The 22,095-nt window shown below is 38.4% G+C and overlaps 1 protein-coding gene across 4 annotated transcripts in view; it reads right to left on the bottom strand.

The window, feature by feature from the left end:
* Positions 1-22,095, bottom strand: part of TBC1D30 (TBC1 domain family member 30) — a 53,548-nt gene that overhangs the window by 3,085 nt on the left and 28,368 nt on the right. For 2 of the 4 annotated variants that reach the window (XM_066183188.1, XM_066183190.1), the window contains 11 exons: positions 21,758-21,819; positions 21,292-21,357; positions 18,301-18,426; positions 17,223-17,408; positions 13,708-13,876; positions 12,176-12,344; positions 9,295-9,400; positions 3,287-3,399; positions 2,979-3,118; positions 1,105-1,311; positions 856-912 (listed from right to left, as the gene is read on the bottom strand). In XM_066183188.1, coding sequence (XP_066039285.1) covers positions 856-912; positions 1,105-1,311; positions 2,979-3,118; positions 3,287-3,399; positions 9,295-9,400; positions 12,176-12,344; positions 13,708-13,876; positions 17,223-17,408; positions 18,301-18,426; positions 21,292-21,357; positions 21,758-21,819 — 1,401 coding nt within the window. The remainder of the gene's footprint in view (positions 1-855; positions 913-1,104; positions 1,312-2,978; positions 3,119-3,286; positions 3,400-9,294; positions 9,401-12,175; positions 12,345-13,707; positions 13,877-17,222; positions 17,409-18,300; positions 18,427-21,291; positions 21,358-21,757; positions 21,820-22,095) is intronic. The other 2 variants (XM_066183189.1, XM_066183192.1) reach the window with 1 other exon arrangement.

The raw sequence follows: 22,095 nt of genomic DNA, 5'->3' as shown, positions 1-22,095 counted from the left end.
AATTAAAGTACTTTTAATGCATAAAACCACTTCTTATTAAGCTAGAGGAGTAGACTCAGAATTAGTGATTAGATGACAGTTTGATTAAATGACAAACCCAGCCCTGTATCATGATTAGTAAGATTAGAAAGACTGGTGTTTGGAAGTTAGGGGTTGGCATCCTTGGGAATCAACATTTTACTGTTTGCACTGTCTCTGCTAGCTACAGCCTTTGTTCAAAGCAAACACTTCACTAATATATATATATATTTTAAAAAATCCTTCTAAATAATTTAAATGAAAAATTGCAGCTCCATGTATTCCAATGCTCCTGCTAGCAAAGATTTAGACAATCTGGAAGAGAAATAAAAATTCTCCACAGTGACCCATTTGCATAGTTCAATGGTGAACTTAGAAAGATGACACCTAAGCAGGGAGCAATGAGTGGGGTGGGCTATGCTCACTTGTACACCCAGTGAAAGCTTCAGCTTTGCATTTCATGCCAACCCCTGCACTGCTGAGTCTGACAATTAGGGAGACAGACTCCATAACATGGGTTGTTAAATGAGGAACTGATGTCCTCCAGCTCAGTCCTCACAACAGTATCATTATGGCTAGGGAAACTGTCAGCCACAATGGAACATCTAAGCCAGTTCCTTCAGTTGCATAATTTGCCATGCCCAGATGAATTCCGAGGAGTCTGGATAATACAGACCAGCTAGGAATCTATCTGATGCATGATCTGAAGCATCCTCATTTCTGCATTCACTTTTTCCAGTGCATCAATATGTCAATTCCAAGAATGCCAAAGACTTAAAGTTTTAAATCAGAGAGATCAACACAATGAACCCAGATAGCAAAGCCACTTTTAAATACCATTGTTTAGTTGGTCCCTGAGACCTAAGAAAACCCCAGGGTCATCATCTTCAGATCCTGACAAAAGAAGAAAAAATATCACCTTCTTGTTTTCTGTCTGCATGAAGTGGTACCCACTTTACTACTAATTTTATTTATTCCATTGATCTTTCTTATTTTGTCTATTTGGTTAAATGTAAAAGAATGTCATTTGCCTGATGAAGTCAGTTTGTAACAGATCAGGAAATTAAGCATGTTTTGATAAGTTACCTGCTCTGATATACACATGGTGAACCTGTTGTTGCTGCTTCTTCTTTATCCTGGAATATTGCTTTTTCAGTGCGTTAATATCAGTGGTCATACGCTCCATCATCATGCTGTTAAAAGCAGTGTGATAGTCACTTCTGCAAGAGTCTATTGCTCCTGGACTTAATTCTGCAATGTTACTGGAACCTAGACTTTGTTCTTCATTCTGATCTGCAGAAGGAGGGAATAAAGTGGAGGTGAGGAGTAAATTGGCATACTCAAGAGATATACTTGTACTTCTATAGATTATTTCCAAAGGAAATCTGTGTCTGATTCCTACCACCTTATTTAACTGTAGTTTTTAATTAAAAGTTTATTATAATATGTATATTTAACTAAGTTGTGCTATTTACAGTAAGTGTTATTAAATAGCACTACTGCTTAAGTATAGCAAGGGCTTGAGGGGAGGTTAAAAAATACAAAAGACAATTAACATGGCAACGCAAAGTTATAAGCACAGCTCTTCAAATATCCAAAAGTACACCAATTACACTGAAGTAATTCAATAACACATTATTAAAGATACTCGGTTGTCGTAGAGGCCAACAATGCAAGTTATAAAATGCATTACAGTTAAGCAGGCATGAGATTAAACAACCAACCTAGTGCTATCAGCAAGAAGCATCAAGAAACAACACCACAGGGAGAAAGCTGCTAGTAGCAACAAAAGGGATATGCACAGAGCAGCTGAGGATCAGACAACTTGAGAATGTCTCTGATCAACAGCTGCAGAGAAACAGCAGCAGGGCAATTTATTTTCACAGCTGTTTCTGATGCACCAACCTGGCACTCCAGGGTCGGGGGATAATTCTTTTCCAAGGAATGTTTATTTGTCTTTGGCATAGTTTGCAACAGCAGTTTGATGTTCTGACTAAGTGCTAGTTTGAAGCAGGAGGTATAGAGTCCCTCAGGAAAGGAAAAACAAAACACCACAGCAATCGAGAGGAGAATTGCAGCTTACAGGTCTCAGCAAAACCAAGACACAAGAATGATGAAGCGTGAACAGCAACTGTTACATCAGTCTGGAGTTTTTTTGAGGGCAAGGTGGTGGTGAATTGGGGATAAATTAAAATGGCCTCTGCCAAGATACTGTGAAATCACTGTTGATCCAGTACCATTTCATCAAGGCTGTTGCAAATTAACAAATGTTCTTTGCTTTTCTTGTATGGACAACATTTTGTACTGCTTATAGAGAATTTGGACTGGTGTACACACAATTCTGTCAAGAAATTTTATTTCAGTGCAGAAGGATTTGAAAAATAGTGACATTTTGTCAAAACGCCCTAAACCATAACCATTTTTTAAAAATGTGAATATATTCACGTTTATGTGAACATGTATCCAAAACATACAACAATCTGAAGGTTAGGCCAAAAGGGCAGTGAAATCACTTGCAAAATTTACTCACTGCTGATAGGTTCCAGTATTAGCCATGCATATGCTAATAAAGATCAAGATCATCTATTAAAGGTACACCCTTCAGAAAATGCTGACTTACCTAACAGCTGTCTCAGAAATATGCATGGATTTAGGGTGGACTTTTTTTCACATACGCTTCTTTTTTTGTGTGTGGGCAACACTATGGGGTTGTTTTGTTAACCACTACTGTAGCCAAACCCTTAACTCACACCATCATTTACTGCACACCTACAGCCTTCCAACCTGGCTTCGACAACATCTTCATGGAGCACAGAGCAAGTCATTTGGTACCTGCTATAACATCTATACAAATAGAAATTACATTTTCCATAGCAGCTTTCACAGACAAACCTGCAGACAATTTCTGCCATGCCATATAGATTTAACTGCGTTTTCCAAAATTAAAAAAGTCACTTTACCTTTCATCTGTTTTTGGTATTTTTGGAGCTCTGGTGCTAAAAACCCACTTAATGGTCCAAGACAACCAATTGCATTAGCAATTGAATCTTCATCATCTAAGTCATTCTCTTCATCACTGTCTCTGGTTCTGCCTAATCTTCTGTCAAAAGAGAACATTAGAGAAGGAAGATACGTTCTTAAATGTGAACATTACCAAGCACTTTAATCTTTTTTAGAAGCATAAAAGGGAGGATCCACCTGCCTTTTCACCATCTGCAGAGGCTAAACAATAATGCTATACACCATAAGTAGTGCATTTCAAACTTACCCTGAAAATGAAGTTGATTTTACTGCTGCAGGGAAAGGAGTAATATTGTATGTGTATTTCTCCCTTAATTCCGCCAGTTGTGGGAAAGGAAACTGAGCCATGGTGTAAACAGTCTAGGGAGGAAAAAAAGGCAACTTTAAAAACTTTTGCTTTAATTAACAGTCTCACAAAAGATTTATCCATGAACAGACTTCCACAGTCTTGCAGGTATAAAGGCTGCACATTTTTGCACATGCTGTAAGAAAATGGTCTAGTTTTATGATTCAGTCAGTATTTCCTGTAAGAAAAATAAAGACTGACTCACTAGAAAAATACACAGTTCCGATTAAAAAAAAAAAAAAACAACCAAAAAAAACCTGATAATATGAGCTGTAGGATCCTTTACAACTCCTATAATCATTTAATAATTATTGTCAACCCTTTCTTGCCAGCACACTGGAAATCCTCCTCCAATTATGATTTCACTTACATAAATGCATCATTTAGGATTTGGGAATCTTTCCAGAAGACCTAAGTTTTTGCTCAAAAATTCAACTATTAGCACTAGCACAGATAGGAAGAGGCAGATCCTCGTTGATGTGGACTGTTAGCTGAGTCATTATTTTACCTGAGAAGCTCAAGAGCTTGTGTGAAGGAAATCATGCCAGCACAAAAATAATAGCTCAAGAGGAAGGATCCAATATTATCCACCTTTTCTTCCTTCAGTTTCTAGTTTTGATTGCTGATTGGTTTTGAGGCTAAAGTTGGGGTTTGGCAGGGTAAAGGTAGTTGTTTTTCTAAAACAAGGTCATCAAAATGCTAACAGATTCTCTTTACATCAATACTCAGAGTTAAAAAAGATACATAGCTGCAAATGCATTTCCTTTCAGCATAATTTTTGTTGTAAGTCACCAGCCAACCTGGTATAAAGATGCATCATATTCACTGAAATATCACTGCTGATTTTTTCCTACATACTTTAATTTTTTTTCCCTTTACTTTCCTTTTTCTCCCCCTGCTTTTGGTTCACTGTTCAGAACTTTCAAATAACTGCCAAATAGTTCATTCTGAGTCTCAATGTCAAAGAAAAAAACAAAACCAAAAATATAACTTCCCATAGTTTCTCTGAAATATTAAAGCTTTTCCACATCCTGAAAATTAAATATCTTTCGAAAGACAGCAACATAAAATTTTCTCATTAGCTAGGACAGTAAATCTTCACTTTTATTTTTTTTTCCTGTGCTATTAAGTCACTGACATTTTCACCTGAAGGCAAATGACCTCAATTAAGATGAAAGGAAATTCTGAACATTTTCTACATAATCCATTCTTGAACTATGCCTTGCTATGCTAAATACACTAAGGAAAACTGCAAACATGAATCCAGTACTAGACATTTCCTGACATAAGAAGGGAAAAAAGTTTCTTTAATGGCAATGATGTAACACTGAGGAGCAGGAAGGACACTCCTGTCTGAGTCACAGACAGGGCAATAGTGCACCTCAACAGGCTTCTGTGTGAGAATGCTTTTACAGTTTGAGCCATGCACAGACTCTAAGGAAAGGAAGATGCCTTCAAAAATCCAGAGCATGAACAGAAGCTTTGCCACTCCATTGAATGATAATGCTACTGTGAAAGAAAAATATTCTCTAGGGCTTGAACAGTGATTTCCCATCAGTCTACCAGACAAAGGAATTTTATGATCTGGAGAATGACTTACCTCCAGCCCAACACGTCTGCCTGCTTGTTTGATCTCCACCATGCTTTCCTGTTAGGTTTTTTTTCCCCATATGTTTCAACTGTCTCTGGAGGTTTGTCTGGAATTTATTTCTACTCTTTATGTCAATGTCCTTCTCAGGTAACTTGTTCCATATGCTAGTTACCCTTTAAGTGAAACAGTCCACTCCAATTCTTCCATTCACTCCTTGCACCTACTGTTTCAGATTATGCTTTCAGCTTTTCCCTGTCTCCAATCTGTGTCTCTTCCAAATCTTCTACAATTTCTTTCATTTAGCATACATATTTGTAGCTTAACTATCATTATCAGGTTATAACTGCAGGCCTTGCTTCACGCCTGGCTAAGAGGTCCACAAAACAAATTTAATGCCAGTGCAAGTTCCACTGGAAATTAAAAAAAAATATTGTCATCCAACACTTCTGATGTCCTTCCAGTGACAATTCAGAGTCAAAGCATTCTTTTTTTAGTTTTTACACAGCCTTGGATGCCATTTGGCTAATTCTGAGGAACTGTCCCAGAGGGAAATAGCCTACACAGAAAAGCATGATGCAGCCAAACTTAGCATCTTATTTACATAAGGGACAGATCCTGAGAACAAGAAAAGAGAAAAGGATAAAACCCCTCTATTCTCACCTTAAATCATTTGACAATCCTTTGCCTTACTCTAAAAATGAAAAGCTGTCTACACCCTCAGCAGAACACCATATGGGAGGTGATGGGCTGTGGCTTCCAAACAGGGTAAGCCATTTTGCAGTCAACTTAGCAAACACACTTATCTCCACAGCTGCCCCTCACTGGTTTAATGCTCTTCTTTCTTTTCACTTTGACTAAGAAAGCAAAAGAAAAAGCAAAAGCAAAAACAAACACAAAAGAAAACAGAAAAAGTGTTACTCAAGTAGCACATTCAATTAACAGTGAATGCCATCAAATCAGGGTAACTGCCTAGGGAGATAGTTCAAAATGGTAGAGCAGCACAGAAGGATTAATCCCTGTTCCCCTCCATTCTAGTAAATACAAAAGGATACCGCTCCTTCAGCTGGCTTCTCATCTCCTCTGTGCTGCAATGTTTCTGGGTATACAAACTGAATTAGTTTAGCAGCATGTAAAAGTGCTCACTTTCCGACAAGGCACGAAAGCAGATTCAGTCTAGCACACTATGTTTAGAATATCTGCAGACACTTGGTGTACAGCCTTCTGTCTCCATATTGGAACCAATACATACCCAGTCTAGAATCCGATGTGAACAGCACTTACCCTTTATTCACCCAAACTGTTCAATCTGAAAAAGGAAGAAACTGTAGGCTGGCTTGCCACTCCAATGCCTCCATGCTCACCTCATTAAAATGTTAAGAACTTTTGCCACCATAAGAACCAAATCTGCAAAAGCTTTAAGGCTCCCATCCTAACTATAGGTACAGTCTGCATGGGAGACTGCAGCAACTATACATGCTGGCGGAGAGAATGAGGGCATAAGTTCCCTGTTCTACTTTAGACATCTGCTCTGTCAACACTTCCCTTGAAGGATCACCTCCCTCCTCTAACTCCCAAAAGAAACAAGGCTCTTAGAGTACAATTTGTTTTCCAGTGGTTGAGAAGTGGCTGTTAGTCTGGTTTAAGTGAGCCTGGACAAGTAGTTTAGATGCAAATATAAGTGTTATGCAAGTCCAAAGAGAAGTGAGATGATTGCCACCAGCGAGCTCTACTGAAATGTATAGGGAAGGCAGAGTGGGATATTAATCCTTTCCCCAAAGTAGGATACTAATCCTTGAGCTACCTTGTAAAAAGTATTAGATGTAACTTCTTCATTCTGATTTTTTTAGGGGAAAAGAAAAAAATTGAAAACAAAACATATCTGGATGACTCCTCTGAAAAAGCTTTAAGCAATTTAAAAACCAGCATGTTCAAGCAGCCTGGATCTTTTCATTAATGCAATGGTTCATAATTCTTGATTTTTTTTCTCCAACCAGATGCATGGTAGCACTTATATGCCCTGATGGTAAACTCTTGTGGTTCCTTATTCCTTCTACTTAGGGTAAAGACTGGAGACCTCCGAGATAGCTACACTGCCAGTGCCTGCCTTTGACTTCAAGAAAGCTATGCAAACTGTACTGTGGTTTCTTCAACTGAGAGGACACACATAAACCAGATACACTGCTCCTCCATACACAGAACTTAAACCTGTCAGATTCTCCATATCGGTGGCAATGCCATCCTCCCTTAACACTCATCAGTGCCACAAAATACACATACACACTATGAACACACATATGTATTGTGCCAAACGCCCATTTTTTGCTAAAGCACAAAAGGATTGCTAATCTGCTAGTATTTGTAATTGCAAGAGCTAAAAACAAAAAAAAAAATCCTTCCATCCCTCCAACCATGGGTAAATTACCCATGCCTTATCTTCTATTACACATAGCAGCAAAGAAAGAAGTCACAAGAAAGAACTCCACAGAGTCACACAAGACCACTCCAGCTTTCCCAAATTTATTCTTATTCACAAATGTCACAACTTGATTTTGTACCACACTGGAGACCAGGAACTAAAACACAATGAGAAGATGTCAGCTTGTGCTGCCCTCCTTACACACTCTCACTATCTGAACTGTCTTGTCAGGAACCTTAATACAGTTTTAAAAAGCATGTGAGTGAGTACCTCTGACCAGTTGCATTTCCATTTTTGAAGCAAAACAAAGCCACAACGCTCACTTCTCCCATTCCTAGAGTTTCCTCATCAGACAAACTAACAATGACCAAAATATTAAAACTGAAAATAGTATTTTAACAGTCTGCCAACAATAGATAATAGAAGCCACCTGCTAACAACTGTTATTAAACTTGTGTAGCTTCACAGACTGACTTTTTTCCTTCCCCTAAGTCAGGTACAAAGTTTCAGGTGAATTATGTTCTGTGTACTTGCAACAATTTAATCATTCTGCTCTAACTCATCAAAAGGAAAGCTCCAGAACTGTAGCATGAAGTCCTTATAAATCATCTCAGTAGAAAACACCTTAAAAAATCACAAGAATAACTGTAACTGTAAATAAATAAATTGTATCTGCTATACTAAAGGCCCTTTCCCAGAACAATGTGGGTCTTTGTTCTCATACAATGACATATGCTCCAAGAATTCAGAGACTGCAATGATCTTCAAATGTCTTTGTTTACAGTACACTACTGACTGTTCATGGTGGGTTGTTTTTTAAATTTTTTAATCATGAAGGACTTTTTATACACTTCTCACTTTATAAACTCTGGTTTCCTGTTGCAATAGGTGGAGGTAGAAAGGTGCCGCAACCTTCTGGAAGTGTCTCCAAGTGGAGAGCCGTCAGGAGTCACAGGCACACTGACACAATCACTCACCACTCACACTGGATAGCTATAATGAGTCCCTCGGCAGTAAGAAAGGGAAGGGTCATCGTATAGAGCTCCATGGAGAGATTTTAATCCATCTTCACACAAAGTGGTCCAGGGACGAAGACAGGCAAGAGTGAAGGACCAGGGTTTATATATGAGGCGGAGTCGGGAACAGGAGCCAATGGGTGAGGGAGAAAGTGGTGCAGAGGCGGGGCAATGCACAAGGAGAATCAATGGGGGAACAGGGGCGGAACATGGGTGGAGGATTTCACCAAACCAGGGCCAATGGGGCTTCAAGGGAGAACATTCTAGGGGAAGGACATATAAGGAAGAAAGGGGCAGGGAGGCCAATGGGCCAACTGGAACAGCAGAACTGGGATATATTTGTGTAACAACCAAAGAACTCTGGGAGGAGGCAGCTGCTTCTCCTCCTAACATGAAGGGGCTTGTCTCAATTAAGGGACATCCCTCTAAGAGAGCCTCAGGTGTTCTGGTTTAGGAGGTGCACTGGCCTCCACAATTTCCCAGCGTCTGCAGAATGGAAGGACACAGTGTAATAAACAACTGACCAAAACATAAAATAAGGAAAAAGAGCACCCTAAAAGTGGTGACTGCTAAAAGACTCTACATTTTACTTGTGTAAATGCAATTGAGCATTGTATCACAAAAGACTTTCAGCTGTCAACATAGAATCAATTTTTATTTAAATGAAGCCTAGTGGTTCTCTACATTTAATACATAAGATTCTAGCTCTAACAGCATGTCATCTACTTGTTACACTGACATGCTAGCTCAACCCAGTTATCTGAAACTTTTATTCTCGGGAGAATTTAAGTTTCTGCAGTATCTGAACAAAAATGTAATTTGTTAGAAATCAATACCTGAAGAAATCAAACAGAAAACACAAGAAAATTGTGTTAAATTAACTCACCTGCATAAGTTCATTGCTGTCAATCAGACTGTCTTCAAGCATTTCCTGAGTCAGCTTGCCCATAGTACTGTAAAACTCATCTGCTGTTTCACAACACTCAATCTGCCTACATCAAAATACATGTTTTTATTTTACTTTTACATATAATTCTACATGTTCAAAACAAAACTGATTTTCTTGTCATCATAAAATATGCATTTCTGTTAGACACTTAACTTTTACATTTATTTGCAATTCTGCCTAGACTTCCAAATAATAAAACTGTGCATACAACATTGGAAAAGCTGCAGCAGTAAAAAGATGTAGTGACTACAACTTATTGTCCTGACTCCTCATGATAACAGATTCATGTATCTCCAGACAAGCTATTCCCTCTGCCCCTTTCACTTCTACAACACGAGAATCAACATATTTTGCCTCCTACTAGCACAAGGGAGTTCTCTCATCAGCTCAAAACAGAAGCATAAAGGCTTCTTGACTACCTCATCACCCATTCTTCACCAAATGGCCAAATTCATTGTCTAAGCTTTCTTTTTGTCAGACAGGAAGATACTCACTGGCCAGAAACCATTCCTGTGGAATAAATTAACTATAGGTGCATTCATACATGTCATTGTGTTAAAAAGGAACTAAGCTAATGTCATGCAGAATGAAGGAAAATTCACTCATTGGATTTCTGAATGCTATTTCTAAATTAGGGATGGGAACTCTGTTGGTTTTGATGGTTTGTTTGCTTCGGTAGTATGCTTTTGTTTGTCTTGTTTTGGGGAGGGGGGTTCAATTGGATTTTTTTTGCACTTTTCTAAAAACAGAATCACTCTAAACACAGAGTGTCATCTAGAGGAAGAGAAATATGAACAATATGCTTTTGTGAGTTGGTATTCTATATACATTAGGGTCAGCTGCTAAACATCTCTCCTGTCGAGTTAAAAATTTGTTTTACTTATATCTCAAGGAACTGTATTGATGGCTACATATTGTAGCCTCCCCTCTAAAACACAGATGCTGGAATGATGAAAACAAATACACTGACTTTTTTCTTCAGCAATAGAAAAAGCAGCTTACCTCAATCTTCAGCACCTGTACATAACAACCTATGAAACAACCTAACAATAAGCTATGAAACTCCTACTGAAATCTTAACAGAGTGTGGGTAAAATAATGATTATATGGCTAAAAAAAATTAATTTAAATCAGTAGAAACAATGAATATGTAGCCAATTATCACAGACTTATGATTACCTGCCCTGAAACCTTCATTCTCTCATGACCTCCACACACTGCTTTCTCCACTGCACCTATATTTAACTTCCCTCTTCCTTCAGCCTCCCTCAAAACACAAGTATGACTGAGCCACCCACATTTTAAAAATGCACTTCTCACCCTATTTTCATTTCGAGAATGAATCTTGAGAAGTTTGAAGATCATGAGACTATGGACACTATTTCAAGCCCCACCTCTTTAAATCCCCCCTGTTCTAGTTCTAATGGTGGACAAAGAGAAACAAAAATATCACAATCTTCTCCCAGCATAAATAGTGCCCAATCTTTTACCAGACCTTCTCCCATTCTCCACAAACAACAGTTACAAGATGTGCAGTATGATCAGCTTATTCTTAGACACATTCCTATATACTTCTTGATTCTGTTCCTTTTAATTTTTAAAAATATGTTTAATTTTTCCTTAAGCTTTATGGTAAAATCTTCAAAGTAGTAACTTTCTTTTTATCATGTTATGAGTTGTAAAATTCACAATTACAGCTTTTAAGTGCACAGAGATCCACTGGAAGAACTTTTTATCTAAAACATTATGTGACTGCATGTAGCTTAATCCTAATGCAAATGATTCATGCAAGTTTCATTCATGAACTGAATATAAAAAAAAGCTCTCAGGAAATTATTATTATAATTATTATCCTTCAGATTAAATGTACTAAACAAATCCTCTTACAATGCTACTGGCCTGCAGTGCTAATTTATTCAGAAAGAAAAAAGGAAATGAAACCTCTAAGGCCAGAACTGAACATAAGTCCCAGTGGTTCAATTTCAGAGAAAAAAAGGAAGATGAGTTTTAATAAGCATCACAAGAAAAAAACTGATGCAGCTGCTGATGCCAGCTGAGAAATATTTCCAGCTGAACTAACATCTGCTTGACCTGTCAGAGCTCACACCTCCCACTGAAGCCAGTGACAGAACTCATTTCTCTGGGAGCACTGTAAACTCTTTGGAAGGCAAATATTTGCTTTGACAACAAACACAACCACCTCTTGTGTTGTGGTCATGTGGTGAGTTTCCAAGGCCATAAAGGACTGTATTGGAAATTTAGCTCAAATGTGCTTAAAAGCAGAGAATTTCAGGAAAATTAATTTTCAGGCCTTAACAGAAAAGACTCGAGTACCACAGGGTCATTCCCTTAGTAACACTGAACTCTTGTACTGGGCAAAGCCAATGGGCCCAAATCCTTAAGTTTCCTTAAGTGAACCTAAGGGAATTAACATCCCCACTTTCACGTACCCAACTAAACTACGTGGTGACCCTCAAGTTTCTGTGTGTGTCTTTACACAGAGTATTCACCAGTTCCTTCAGAGGTTTATGTTCAGGAAAGTCCAACCTTTTAGCACAGCACAAAGACAATATAGACAGACAACTCCAACAACTGGAGACATTTTCTGCAAAAAGGGTCAATTAATTATCATGCCCAATCTGACATGATGTCAGAATTACATGTTTTTAAGAAACTATAAAGGTCCTTTTTGCAGCTTTTTCAAAACAATCATTCTCCTGAAAGATGGCATCTTGTTTAGAATTGAGAACATCTTCTTAAGGAAAAGTTAAACATGGTTCATACTGAAAAGAAAAATCAGATAAAAACGACCACTTACTCTCCTAGCTTTGCCCAGATAGCCAAAGCTACTCTCAGTATAATTTCAGAACCTTCAAAGAATACTGAATCCCAGATCTTCAGAACTGTATGGTTAGGCAGACAGGTGGCAAAGAGTGTCAGAAACCACTGCATTGTGAAGACATTTGTAAGTGGGGGTTCATAGCCTCCTGAAGTTAAAAAAACAAGCAAAAAACAAGTTACTTGAAGTAACTGCAACTTCCTACCATTTTACAGGGAGTATAAACTGCTTAAAATCCACCAGACATTCTAGCACCTCTTTCATTGCTCAAAACCTACTTAGCCTGCAGCTGTCCAAAGATAAGCTGAGATGAACAATGGAAAAACTGCATATTCATCTTCCGTTCTGCTGCACTGCAAACAAATAAGCAGCATCACTGGCTTTGGACTATAAACCCTGGCATACACCACACATTTTTTCCCTTATATCAGAAAGACTGTTTCTCCTTCCCCAAAACCATAAGAAATAAAAACTTCTATCAAAAAAAGAGAAACAAAACAAACCCACGACCATGTTCCCCACAAAACGCTGCATTTTTTCACCAACTGATGGCATAAGTCTTTATCTACAAGGTGAAGGTGACTGTCTCTGTAAAGTTATCTTAATATCCTGGTGTACTTATTAAGGTTCAGACAAAATGTATTTCAGCCTGGAACTATAAAGTTTTACTTTTTTGTTGTGCTCAGAGAACGCTTTGTGCATCCCAGTATCAACTGATGCACTGAAGGCCAGGACCAGAGAGGCCAGCCTGTGAAAACACTTTCAAACAGCAAGTATTTCCTTGATACTATTTCTTTGCTTTTTATACAGTTCGGGCATAAACACGTGGAACATAGTAGCAGATCTTTTCCAAGGCAGAACTCAGCATGCACTTAGCTTTCCAACTGAAAAAGAAACCAAATCAACTAACAAAAAACCTCCTGGCCTCCCCAGAACATTCCCAAATAAAAGAGCTGTAAGTCTGGATGGAATGCTATCACAGGAAAAAAAAAAATTCACAGTGCAAAGCCAGTTTTCAGGTAACAACCCAAGACATACTTCTGAGTTTTGCACCTGCATATTGGTAAGGATCCAGGTGAAGAAACACTAACCAGCCCCCACGGGCTCTCACACTGTAACTCTTCTCAGAATGGCCACATGAGCCAGCAACCACATGGAGCAGTAGGAGGACACCTGTCTTGAGCTAAGGCAAGAAATTACCTTTCCAAGGTAGCCCTTGTACTAAGCTATGTGTTAGTGTTTTCACTCCATGCTTTATATATTCTTGTCAACACAATTCTGTTTGCAGCTAGTGGCGGGACCAAATTATTTCCCTTCATTTTTTCCTGGAAGTACCACCTATTTATGTTAAGGCTATCAGTAATGGAAACCATCATATTTCATCTTAACAATTTAAAGTACATATTCTAAGCAATAAACTCACGTAAACACTTAGAACACAGCATTTTAAATCAGTGCTCAGATGAAACAACAGCAAGACAGAGTTTAATAACATTTTCTGTTGAACATACCTCCACTTTCTCTGTTAGCAGCTCTTTGCAGGGTGTCTAAGTGCTGGGACAGCTCAGGAAGCTTCATTCGTAAAAGATCTCGGAAAACAGCCATATCCACAGAGAGAGCACGGAGATTATTGACGAAGTAGCTATCAGGAAGCACCTTATCAATTAGGTAAATCATGATCTGCGGGCAAAATGAAAGACTATCATGTAGGACTTACAGAGCAGTTATTTTCTGGGAATAACAGAGAAATAAAATTTCTCTCTTCACTAAAGAATGAATTGGAGCCAGTGGCAACACATGCTTATGGTACCTCCACTTATATGGGGAGAAAATGCACCTTGAGCATCCTCAGATGCCCTAGGTATCCACAACTATTCAAGATGCAAAGGCCTCTTGAAACTGTTGAGAATTTATGAACAATGAAATTACTGAAATCGATGACTGAAATCAATGTCACAGTAAGCTATGCCCAAGCTGGCAGCATTACCCACACCAAAAGCAATTTTTGACACTTCTGATATTGGAACTGTTTATGAGATCCTCCACTGCTGGAGAGTCTCACTGGCCCTTCTCTGGTTAACGCCACAACTAGAAGACGGATCTTGCAAATCCCCTATTTTCCCTCTCCAAAATGTAAGGTGCTGTTCTTTAAAAAGAGATTTTCCATACATTTCACTGTGATGTGTTACCATGGGCTGCACTCCATCTTGTCACTTTAAAAGGTGCTAAATTAAGCAGCGTGAGACATTTTAAGCAGACATCTGTTTCAAGTGAGATAGCTCAAATACATGGATGGTAATGGATTAAATGGATACTGACAAACTTTTGAGAATGAACAAATGCAACAAAAGATATGCAAAAGATGATGTTTATCATCAGCCTAACAGAAGACACTGACCTTCACCTCAGGATCTTTTACAATCTCTATGGCCACTCTACTAACCACATCCAGAGAGTCTGCACGCAGTCATCCCATCTGCACCTCATCTCCATTTCTCTCATATGAGCATCCTTACCATGTTTCATAAAGACCTTAATTCTCAAGAGAAGCATTGCACCTTCAGATACAGGAGACAATCCTCCTTCCAATCCTTCTCTTTTCATAAAATCCCCACAGAAACAACTTCTCAGACACAGGACTACCAAGAGCACCACCCAACATGGCCTTACTCCTTTCCTTTCTTCCCCAGCTGCTTGTGACCACATACCGCCACTTGTCCTTGCAAGATTTCTTTGGCAATAGCAGTCTTATGTTCTGTGTTTTAAAGCATGTGTATCAGTAGACAACACAGGCAAATCAACAGCTTCTACATGACAGCCTCGTGATTTTGTCAGATGCCTTACCTAACCTTTGCTGAATAGTGGGTTACCTCACCATCTTGTAAAAATCTGTTTTATTTTGTTCAGATATATTTCAACCAATGGAAGAGTAATTTGATACAGCAACATTAACTTACAACTATGCTATTTGCGTTTTCATTATTTCCTTATGACATAAACTATAAACCCTCATGTTAAAAACATCCTTCTAGAAAGGCCTTTACTCCCTTCCCACTGAGTAGTATTATTTCACTGACATATGAGAACACAAAGAACAGAAATCTTTTTCAACACTGAAGTTCATTCTGCTTCACCAACATGTGAATTGCTTTGAGAAGACTTTTTTTTAAAAAGCACTTAATGTATTTACCAGTTTGCAATAGATACTTTCTTTGTAACACATCTCTACATATTGATTTTTATTATTTGCTTCTCTAGAATTTCCACATAAACATGTAAAAAAAGTACTTTTTGAGTTTCAGTATCTATGAGACTTCTATAGTTTCTATGCATGCAACCTGGGATTTTCTTGCTTACTGTGATTTCTGTAGGCTAACTTTGAGGCAACTCCAGGGATTTAACTTAATGCTTACTTTAATTAGTGAACACTCAAGTATCACTGGCTGGGCATTCTCTGAAGCTACCATGTTGGATCCTGTGCTGTTAAAGCCCCTTGGCATCAGTAGTACCTGCTGTTTCCTAGCCCCTGGGAGATGCTTCCCAGACACAGAGCTTTGGTTTAAAATGTCCTCCCCAGAAACGGACCTGACTGGCAAGACCTGAGAATGCCCTTGCTCCCTTAACTCCCAGACTCTACAATAACTCAAACACATCTACCCCGTAGCTACAATCCTGAGGGCACCTTTACAGGCCTCTGTAGCTGCTCACTCACTGCTTGCTTATAGGTGGCAGTGACTGCAACAAAACCATCACATGCTAATACAAAATTCTTATTTTCTCCCACCCACCCTGTTCCTTTCCTTGCCCTTCCCCTCTTCCCTCTCTCTTCTGGGAAAATTCCAGCCCAGCAAAGCCCACACTCTAAGCTTGGAAAAGAAATTACTTTCTTTTCCATTCTTATTTTTGCCAGGTAAGGCCAGTTTTTGGTGCAAACAGCCTTCAGTGCTTTACCTCCCTGGGGCGGTCTGGCTCCATTTCATTGTCTCCTCCACACAAGGAGCCTGACACAACTCACAATAACAGACAACACATGCACACAGCTCTTATTGTCAACTTGGACTTCATAAACCTTGGGCAATCATATTTCCTATGCTACCACAATGTGTTTGGGGAGCTTCTGCACAGTATAAGATCACAATAAAATGTGATAGAGTTAAATATATTGAGGAAATATTAAGCAAGAATTATTGAAAGGAAATTTTACTTTCTGATATAAAGTTGCCATATTATGGTATTTTCTTCCTATTACAGGCAGCTGTCTAGAATGAAGGATTAAATACCAGCTAGCTGGACTCTACTGCCACAAGCTTTATATTCTAGGAGCTCTGAGTGAATTTAAATATTTACCATATTTAAATCATTGTCTAAGGCAAAACAAACAGCTCAGTATCTGAAGAGTCACAGTCATCTTTTACTAATTTGACCCCAATTCACACATATGAGCAAGTTCATTTAAGGAAATTGAACATGAACTTGCCAACTCTTAAACCATGTCCTGCAGTAAACTGTATTTCCATTTTCTGACATATAAATTTCATGAAGCTTTCTTTTATTTACAATAAAAACCATGTAAGAAAACAAAACGCTGTAAGACTAATGCAGCCCAGAAATTAGCTTCAAACTTACTTACTTTCATTTTGAATATTTAATGTTTTCCTAGGATTTGCTTTGAAATGTAGCCAATTCATTAACTGCCTCACATGGAGCTGCCACATAAAATGCAGATAATGAAATTTTCAATTTCAGCTACCTTTGGTGTTTGCAAGCAGATTTGGGATTATGGGATGAGATATCCTACAGTAAACAGCAGTGGATTAATTTTTTTTTTTTTTTTAATTTAACAAAAATTTAAACTATTCATTTTAGCTCAGACAGAATAACAAAATAAAAAATTCACCAATATAAATCAGCTAACTCTTTTGAGTCCTGCTCTTTTAGGCTGTCTTCAAATTTCACACATGGGTTTATTCTAAAGTTCACTAACTAAAAGCAATCTTTGACACTGAGAAAAAAATATTTTACTCACTTTCAGGGCATCCCCTTCATTGCCCTCCATTACTTCCAGAATAAGTGCAGCTAGTATGTTAAATCCTTGACAGTAGCCAACAGATTTATTCCACCTGGCATAAGCCAGCAAAACACGTTTCAATACCACTCGATCTTGCTCTGCCTCCTGGCCACAGTAAGAACTGCAGCCAGTTCGGTGAAGGTCCTTCAAAGGAAAAGGAAATAAAAATAGAAATGACAAGACAAGCAGAGAAAAGATGTGTATTTTCTGTCCCTGGTTAGTTCTCTTGCCTGTCCCAGTTCTCCTCCCACCTCCACCCTCCCAGTACATACTCCCAAAGTTGATGACAATGTTCCTTTTTTAATCTGTTAAACCTTTAGCTTACACCCAAAAGAAATAGTTTCAGCAAGCTCTTAAGTAAACAAGACCCCTAAAAGATGTTCATAAGGCATTGCCACAGAAGATACTAACAGATCTCTGGGTTTCAAACAGGCAAGACACAACAGCTGCTTAACCGAACAAAAAAGAGCAACTGTTTTTATCAAAGTAGAAAAAAAACCTAGTAGATAACTGACTTTTTAAAACATACAACCCAAAAACTGCCTTTGAAATTTAAGTGATTTATAAGTGAAAGGCAAAATGTACAAAATGGCTGACTGCTTTAAATATTAAAAATTAATCAGCTGAGAAATACAAACAGGCAAATGTGTTTCCCTCCTGTAAAACAACTGAAAAATGCTCACTCGCTGTATTTTAAAACATGTTTTTACTCCCAGAAAATATTTGTGTTTATTTACAGAGGGAAAAAAACCCACTCATGTTCCTTTTTCTTCATTAAACTCAAGTACTTTTTCAAAATAAAAAAAAGTAAAACTGAAGGGAAAAAAAAAACAAAAATAGCATTTTTTTCCCAGCTAACACTAACCAGACTAGTGCAAAAGGACCGAAGCAGCCAGAAAAAAAACCCCCAACTTAATTCCAAATGGAATTAAGATACATTTTTGACAAAGCAGTTGCAGAGATGAAAATAAATCCAAATTAAAATGTCAACTTTTCATTTAAAAATTAAAAAAGAAATAACAAATTAGCTGGCTACCTTTACTATCTGGATGCCCATGGAGTCATCATCAGGATTACTTCTTTCATTGAATGTGAAACGCATGGTTTTGTCCCAGTCAATGGCTATACTGTGTAAGTACTGATCAGCCAGGGTCAACCAAACCTAGAAATATGTACGGCAAATTTAATTATTTCTCTGATAAAAGAAAAAGTTTTGACATATATTGTTAGATGAACCTTATCAGCTTCACCCATATGTGATCTGCTTTTAGACTCGAAATATACAGAGGAGGATTTTAGCTACAACAATTTTTGCACAATTAAAATAATACCTTGCTCCCTAAAACAGAAAGGAAGGAACTAGACAGCATTAAGCATCCAGATCTGTGGACAGCTTACAAAGATGCAAGTCAGCTGTCAGTGAATCCACAGGGACCCTCCACGATGGGGACACAAGGCAAGGACCCTCGGTCAGTTCAGACCTTCTATCTTCATAACCAACAAATTGTTTTATAAAGGGATAACACTGCTGCCAGCTTTCCTCAAACTCAACCATGGATATATCGCCTGGAAATTCACAAAAGAAATCTAGCAGTGCTAGTGCTTCTCTTTATCAGAAGTCTCTTCTGATGACTGCAGAACAAACAGCATCTAGTATTCACCATTTGGGATTGATCTGAAAGCATGACTTGGATCAGAACAACGTACTGTGACAAATGGGCTTTCTAAACTGTTAGTGCTATGGGGAGTTCTGAAACACACTATTTCACTACTTTTAAAGCCTAATAATTGCCAGAGCAGATTTATGTATGTGTATCCAAGACAAAGGCTGGACCTTTATTAAAGATTTGAAAACTTCCTGAACCATGAAAGGCACATGACAGATCATACAATGACAACAAGTAACAATAAAGGACCTTTTTTTTCAGGAAACTGAAAGAAATCATGAAAGCAAACTGGTCAAGTTTTATATCAGCCATTAATTCACTCGAGTGAGAAAAGCAATTTAGACACTTCCCACAGATTTAAACACTTAGATAGCTGCATGATGAAGGAATTTATAGACAGCTCCCAGAATCTCATGTTTTCTGCATTTAAATGTCCCCTCCCACACTTTTGCAAAGCCACCCATGTGGAGGAATGCCACTGTTCTGCCTCCCAACAGCCTCGGCACTGCTGACATCCTACTGATGTTGTTTTACTGGATTCTTTCTCTCTGCCAGCCCCAAAAACCAAATGTCACATGCCACAACAATAATGTAGATGTCAACCTGCTCCTTTTGTTGACAGTAAAGAAGGCAATCAGCATGCTGCCACAACAAAATACTTCCTCTATTTTGGTATCTATCTTAAAATCTTTATGAAACCAGGGAATGGCAGTTAAAAGATAACATCTCTTTTCTTACTACTACTTCTTTGGTTAGCATCATGTGAGCACAGAGATGGGCAGAGTGAAAAGGAAAGACAGACCTGAGTTGGATGACGTGGCAGAGCATAATCAGTCTGCTGATTACAGAACTGGGAGGAGTGGCTGATAAGCCCAAGGACATCTTGACAGGATAGAAAAATGGTCTGACAAGAACCTCATAAAGTTCAACAAGGAGAAGTACAAAATCCAGCCTCTGGGGAGAAACAATCCCAAGCGCCAGTATATGCTGGGGACACCCAGTTGCAAAGCATCTCTCCTGTGCAGGAAGGCTGAGAGAGCTGGGACCACTCAGAATGGAGAAAAGGCAGCTATGGGGGAATCCTACTAGTGTGTATAAACACCTGAAAGGAGGGTGCAAGGAGGATGAAAGTGACTGGAGATAACGGGCACAAACTGAAACACAGGAGGTTTTCCTCAAACATCAAGGAACACATTTACACTGTGAGGGCAACTGAGCACTGACACAGATACCCCAGAGAGGTTGTGGAATCTTCATCCTTGGAGATATTCAAAAGTCACCAGGACACAGTCCTTGGAAACCAGCTGTGGGTACCCCTGCTTGGGCAGAGGGATTGGACCAGATGATCTCCAGAGATCCCATCCAAACTCAGCCCTTATGTGATTCTGTGACCTCTGGCGCTAATGTAACACAGGAAAGTGTCTGAGACACTTTCTGGAGTGTGGAAAAAGAATATTTCAGGAAAGAAAAAAAGGCTGTTAGATGGGTATAATGATTCATTGAAGTTGTGGATTAAAAATAAATTCATTGTGGTGTGAGGAAAACAATGCCTCTTAATCTTCTCTTCCTTCTCCCCTAATTTGTAAAGAGGTACAGTTCAGTTTGGAAAGATAGCAAAAACAGGAAAAGGAAATTAAGCTGATGCATCAGAAATATGTGGAACTACATATATTTTATAAATTTTCAAAAAAATTTTTATTAAAACTATGTTTTTAAAGCTGAGTTTGTGTGACTCAGTTTTAAAGCAAAAAATATTAGACATGCCTGCTTTTATACTAGGGGACTTCAAACACTGAAGAATGCAATGAAGTAAGTCTAGCAAAATCCCAAGAAGCCCTTTCCTACAACACTAACTCAGTGCAATTTCCTGTTAATGGTGCACTCTGCCATTCTACATCACTCCTGACTCTGAACTTCCCTAATTTTGGCAATCCAAGAACTGTTTTTATGAGCATTCTTGTCAGCATTAAGCATCTATCAACCTCACCTTTGTAAGTGTGACAGCCTACACTGCAGATATGTTCTCCTTTTAGTTATCTTCAGCTGCGGGGGCAATTTCACCAGTGCAATTTCTTGAGACTGACAGAATGAAGCAATAACATCTGCACCAGAATAAGTTACCTAAGCCTCAAGCAGAAAGAACCCAACTATTGAAAACACCATCTTTACCTGTCTCCTCAGACTTTCCAGCTGCCCTGTGAGGTTGTCACCAAATAATGTAAACAAGGAAAAATCCCCAGTACAACTTTAAAGGTCCAAATATTTGTTATAAAACCCACCCACAGATACTATTGATGTAATTCGCCTCTCCTGAGAAAGCTACAGGCAATCTGGCCCACAAGGCATAGAGGTCTGCCTACCTTTCTCCGCCATTCCTTTGGGATGCCCGTTGGCAGTCTGGCCACTGCTTTGAGTGCATCATGCCACTAAAAGCAAAAGCATCCAAAAATGTAAAATATCCATCCTTAGTTTAATGCTACAGTATAGCACCATTTACTACCTCATTTGCTACCTAAGCACATTCATTTCATTTTACTGCACACATTTCAGAGTTTAACTGCTTAATCCACTTACAAGGAAGATACAGATTAATTACTTGATGATGTGACAAAAGTATAATATTCTAGGACACAAGGATTCAGGAAATATCTGAGTAAACAATGAAAGCCTATTCCATTTTCTGAATACGAATGAAACAGCTCTTGATGCAATTGCAAATAATATGCTGATACTATGATGACAAATGCACTTCTGAACTAGGGCAAGCACCTTGACTGTAGAGAACCCACTCCTTCACCACCTCATGAGAAAAATAAATCAAATTACCTGCTGAAAACCATTTTGACCTAAAGATGGCTCAAGAGTGAATTTCAATTTTGTATCGACCCCTAGAAAGAAAAATGAAAAAAAAGGTCATTATTTCATTTAGCTCAGAAGACAAAAAGAAACCACAAAACCCCAAACACAAAAATCCCATAGTTGAAACAAGAACACAAAATTTTATCTTCCTGTTTTAACAACTACATTTCAAAACCTGTTCTGGTGAATTTTGTCTTCACAGTGGATTCCTTCAAAAGGAACATGTTAAGAAGTACACAGACAAGATGTTTTTAAAATGCAGTAACATGCTCTTTAATGATGTAGTTTGGCACAACTCATTCCAC

The sequence above is a fragment of the Chamaea fasciata genome, unplaced genomic scaffold (genome assembly GCF_029207755.1).
Source record: "Chamaea fasciata isolate MVZ Bird 193981 ecotype frontalis unplaced genomic scaffold, bChaFas1.0.hap1 SCAF_5, whole genome shotgun sequence".
NCBI classification, from domain to species: Eukaryota; Metazoa; Chordata; class Aves; order Passeriformes; family Sylviidae; genus Chamaea; species Chamaea fasciata.
This window is presented reverse-complemented; position numbering and strand designations above follow the sequence as displayed.